The sequence below is a fragment of the Phoenix dactylifera genome, chromosome 3, assembly GCF_051530095.1.
Source record: "Phoenix dactylifera cultivar Ajwa chromosome 3, Ajwa_hap1_PhDact_Kaust_v1.1, whole genome shotgun sequence".
Classification (NCBI taxonomy): Eukaryota; Viridiplantae; Streptophyta; class Magnoliopsida; order Arecales; family Arecaceae; genus Phoenix; species Phoenix dactylifera.
The window spans coordinates 44,923,852-44,928,968 of record NC_143192.1 but is presented as its reverse complement, the minus strand read 5'-3'; the positions used below and the strand labels follow the sequence as shown (position 1 = coordinate 44,928,968).

At 45.4% G+C, this 5,117-nt stretch overlaps 1 protein-coding gene across 1 annotated transcript; it reads right to left on the bottom strand.

The window, feature by feature from the left end:
• Window positions 1-1,129: 1,129 nt before the first annotated feature.
• On the bottom strand, window positions 1,130-3,792 carry LOC103708486 (cytochrome P450 84A1). Its single transcript, XM_017843166.5, has 2 exons — window positions 2,584-3,792; window positions 1,130-2,027 (listed from the first exon to the last, which is right to left on the bottom strand). Exons 1-2 carry the CDS (start codon window positions 3,496-3,498, stop codon window positions 1,395-1,397), a joined length of 1,548 nt encoding a protein of 515 aa, XP_017698655.4. The 5' UTR covers window positions 3,499-3,792; the 3' UTR covers window positions 1,130-1,394.
• Between the last annotated feature and the right edge of the window lie 1,325 nt (window positions 3,793-5,117).

Below are 5,117 nucleotides of genomic sequence, written 5' to 3'. Positions count from 1 at the left end.
AGTCGGAGAAATATTGTTATGAAACTTACAAATTAAGATAATAAGAAATAGATGACATGACATATAAAATTGTTGTTGAATAATTGGTTAAATTTGAAATATATATATATATATATATGTGTGTGTGTGTGTGTGTGTGTGTGTGGACACACACACCGATGAACATTTGAAATTTTCTAATTAAGCCAATTGATTATTTAATTATATTAGTGATTAAATTAATTATTAATTGTTGTTTCAATTTTTTGGTATTATTTGAATATTGTTCCTCTTAAGCCTTGCATGTCCGCTCTAAAGATTATCATGTGGTCGATCCGGATGACAAATTCAAGGGATGGCAATAGTAAAATTGGATCTCGGCAACCCTCATATTTCAGGTCCTCACTCGAAAGAGGGCACGGTCTCTTTTTTTTTTTTCGAAAAAATGCATCAAGGAATATCGTCCTCTTTAATTCACATGTACTGAAGAACAGTGTCGGTCGGTTATCGGTCATCCGCTCCAAAACTAGTGTAAATGCAAATGGGTTAAAAACAAAACTTCCAAAACAAAGTTGTATGTCGGCACCTTTTCTAGTGGTTGGGGTTGTATCTTTAGCGCGAAGGCACGATTCACTTTCCGTCGCGCGAATCCACCGTTGGATTACCTACTGGTCGCTTTACGATCTGTGCAAGCTGAGAATGCCCGAGTTCGGAGTGGTTTGAGAGCTGTGTGGTAGTTGATCCAACGGTTGATACGGAAGCCGAATCCTTCCTCCGCGCGAAAGATACCACCTTTTCCCCCTTATCTAGATGCATGCGCGGGGCCCCTGCGAACTCGGTGGCGTTCGGAATGCCCCATGAGCAGCCTCGACCCTAAAATATCTGGTTATCTTTTTTTTTTTATTATTATTATTTTTGATAAATACGGCAATTTATATAGATCTGGTAATCTTTTTACTCATCGTTCGTGTCCATTATGCCATGCCAGGTTTTTCCCCCTTTTTTTGCCAGGTCTTTTTGCAGCACGTCATAGGATCCGTGAATCTTAACGCCTCAAATTATAATGTGAGGGACGCGAGTCGGCAAGTCGTGGAATGCTCCTTACAGTAGGAAAGACTAGAAAAAAGAAGAAAGCCACCACCAACAAAACTTTTTCCGTGCACAATTTTGAGTTATTTATTTCTTTGTTTCTGTTTTCAGATGCATACATTTGCATGTCCAGACGCAGAGCAATCAAATCTCAAAATCAAAAACAATCCCCATAGTTGAATAACTACAGTTTTTGAAAACATTTTATTGCATGGGCGTAGTTGAACCAACTTCGACTGCCGTTTCGGTCCTCCCCAAAACACAAATTAACCAACCAAGAACCAGAACACTTTACGGCATTAATTCCACCTCCTACCGTACGTGAATCAGAACAGCGGGCAATTGAGCCGTGGAGTCGGGACAGCGACAAGCCGGACCGCCTTGGGAGCGGTGAGCCCGAACACATCGCCCATGTCGAGCTCGCTCGGCTTCATCCCGTCTGGCAGAGACCAATTGAAGCAGTGCATGAGCTGCGCCACCGCCAACTCCAACGCGTGCAGCCCCAGCTGCATCCCCGGGCATGACCGCCGGCCCGAGCCGAACGGCAGGAGCTCGAAGTAGTTCCCCCTGAAGTCGACGCCAGCACCGTCGCCATCAGGGGTGAACCTCGACGGCCGGAACGTCTCGGCGTCCTTCCATGATGACTTGTCACGGCCGATGGCCCAGACGTTGATCATGACTCTTGATTTCTTTGGGATGGAGTAGCCGGCGACCTCGCTGTCCTCGGCAGTCTCGTGGAGGAGGAGGGGGATGGGAGGGTGGAGGCGGAGGGTCTCTTTGATGACGCACTTGAAGTAGGACAGCTTGTCGAGGTCGCTCTCCTGGACCTTGCGGTCAAGTCCCACCACGTCGGCCAGCTCTTGCTGCACCCGCTTTAGCTCCTTCGTGTTCCTCATTAGCTCTGCCATGGCCCACTCAATCGCGGAGGCCACCGTCTCCGTGCCGCCGAACATCACATCCTGCTCCATTCAGTGAATTAGTTCAATATTTGAAAGTCAGCCGTGAGACTGAAAAAAAAAAAAACTTTTCAGAAAAAAAAACGTAAAACGATGGCTAAAAAAATACTAGAAAAAGGAGAGAAGAAGCTTCATAGTTTCAAACTGGAGACTTATCGGTGTCCTGCGGTATTTTCATCAAAAAAATAAAACAGTATCCTGTAGTCGCAAGAAACCAGAGAATTGCGGTTAGTGTGAATTTTAAGCATGGAAAAGGGTGTCTAAAAAAAGTAGTAGAGAAAAGGGAGAAGCAGCTCCATTGTTTCAAAGCTGGAGACTCATCAGTATCCTGTGGTAGCAAGGAACCGGATAGAATTGTGGTCTTTGTGAATTTTAAGCATGGGTGCGATATGGTTGGTTGACAAAAGAAAGAACGTGACAAGAATAAGTCTGGTTAGAGAATGAGAAAAGGGCGAGAAAAAAGAAAAGAAAGTGGAGGAAGTTTACACTTGGATGTGCTAAACAAGCGTTGGGAGAAAAATAGTTACAACGAAGGAGACTCCCCAGACTGTTGACGTACCATGATTATGGCCTTGATGTTATCCCTTGTGAGCTTCAGATTTCCATGGAGATCACCTGCCTCCCCACCTTTGCCCGCTGGAGAGTCCTCGAGGAACGCAAGCATGTCGTCGACCATGTCGGCATCCTCGGCGTCGGCCACCTTCGGGTTCGCCAAGTGCTCGTCAATAATCTTGTCGATGAAGCGGTCGAGGGCCCCCCGCGCCGCCTTGAGCCTCTTGTTGATCCCCTGCATGTCCATCCAGCTGAGCCAGGGGATGAAGTCGCCGATGTTGAACGCGCCGAAGAGCTTCGAGAACTCCTGGAGGATTCCGATGAACTCATCCTGGTCGTCATGGCTTTGTGACCCGAAAGCGGCCCGAAAGATGATGTTCTTGGTGAGGTTGAAGACGAGCTCGCCAAGGTTGATAGGTTCACCGCGTTTTTCAGAGGCAGCGCGGAGGGTGGTGTCGACCTCGTCGCGGACGGAAGCCCATGACTCGGCGCGCTTGCGGCTGAAGAGCTTCATGACACACAGCTTGCGCATCTGGCGCCAGAAGGGGCCGTAGTGGGCGAAGGCCATGTCGGCGCGGTCGTAGGTGAGGTAGGAGATGGCGATGGTGGCCGGCCGGTTGGAGAAGACGTTGTCCTGCACCTGGAGGACTTGCCGGGCCATGTCGGGCGTCGACACGGCGAAGGCGTGGAGGAAGCCAAGGCGGAGGTGGCAGAGCCCGCCGAACTTGTCTGCAAGTTCGGCGAGGCCGCGGTGCGTCAGCTGGTCCATCATCAGCATGTTGCCGATGATCGGCAGCGGCTTCGGCCCTGGCGGAAACGGGAGCTTCCGCCGCTGCCGAAAAGAAAGTGCAAAGACGAGAGATAAAGGTAGGAGGAAGAACGTTAGGAAGCGTATGATGGTCGGCTCTTGTAGGCAATCCATGGTTACTGAAAAAAATGGAGAGGTGGGTCTCTAGGAGAGTTTTTGCTCTTCCCTAAGGGATAAAGAGGGTGGGAAGGCAATATATATAGTTTTATGAAACTGAAAGGGGTGGAGTTTTGAAGGAAAATGAATAAGAAAAGGTCAAGAAAAGAGGAGGTGAGTAATTTACCAAAAAAAGGTCGTCTTGGGATTTTTATTCTAAAAGGGCGGATTTTTTTAGTTTTTGGTAAAGCTTTGAGGGGAGATTTTACTTTAGAAGTTGGGGCGAGATGGCTTGTGGATCCAAAAAGTTTCAGAGCTCACTCGGAGTAGAAGGCAATCAAAACAAAAGGAGGTTGTGAAAAAGTTAAGAACAGACTAGTTAGGCCTCTTATGGTACATCAAAGACAATGCCGTCTTCTGAACACCGCTATTCCGCTCTCCTAACCCCGGATCTTTCGGTGGTTATCCGAACTCTATTTCTCTTCCTTCTAAGATATCAAAACTTTATCAACGATGGAACGAGCCAAAACTCTGAAGTCTACCTTTGGCTGAGAGAAAAAAATTCAAAAAATAAGAAGAAAATTAGATAAATCTAAAAAATAAGATTATTTTACAAAATAAGAGTTCCATGCATTTGAATGCATGGATAAGTTTGAAAATTATCCTATCATGCTATTATTTAGATGGAGAAATATATTTCAAAGATAAGTATTATTTTTTTCTGGACAAAGTTACCCTTCCACTATCTATAGAATGGTAATTGGAGGGATAAGGAGACCCAAAAGTAGGCAAATTTGCCAACCCTGTCGGAGCATGCATGCGCGCGTGAGCAATTCCTCACCCCAGTTTTTTTGGTGTTTGAATGGAATAGGACAAAACAACTAGCTTAGTTGTCCAAATGGGTCAGGTTTGTTTCTGAAAAACTAGGCCTATTCCGTATTTATCTAACGATTGGGTTGACAAAAACACAATCAAGTCCTGAAATATTGCAGAATTTCGGACCTGTGGGTTGGTATGCCTCCCAGCTGAGATGTCATCAACTCTATTCAGGTGAAATTCTGATATCACGGTATTAGGTTTAATTTGGTATGCCTCCCAGCTGAGATGTTATCAATTCTATTCAGGTGAAATTCTGATATCACGGTATTAGGTTTAATTTGATATGCCTCCCAGCTGAGATGTCATCAACTCTATTCAGGTGAAATTCTGATATCACGGTGTTAGGTTTAATTTGATATGCCTCCCAGCTGAGATGTCACCAACTCTATTCAGGTGAAATTCTGATATCACGGTATTAGGTTTAATTTCTCCCAGCTAAGATGTCATCAACTCTATTCAGGTAAAATTCTGATATCACGATACTAGGTTTAATTTGATATGCCTCTCAACTGAGATGTCATCAGGTGAAATTCTGATATCACGGTATTAGTTTAATTTGAATAAATTTGAATGCAAACTGACATTCCAGGTGCCTAGATCTTAGACCCTAGGCCGATGGACCTCACCTCGACTTGATCCATCCCACTTGTATCTAACCCCGGTTCTACCAACTTAATTCCTTCTCTACTCGCCACCTTTCCTTTCCCATCTGTCCTAACCAAGCCTTAGGATATATTCACATCAAGACAGAATCCGTA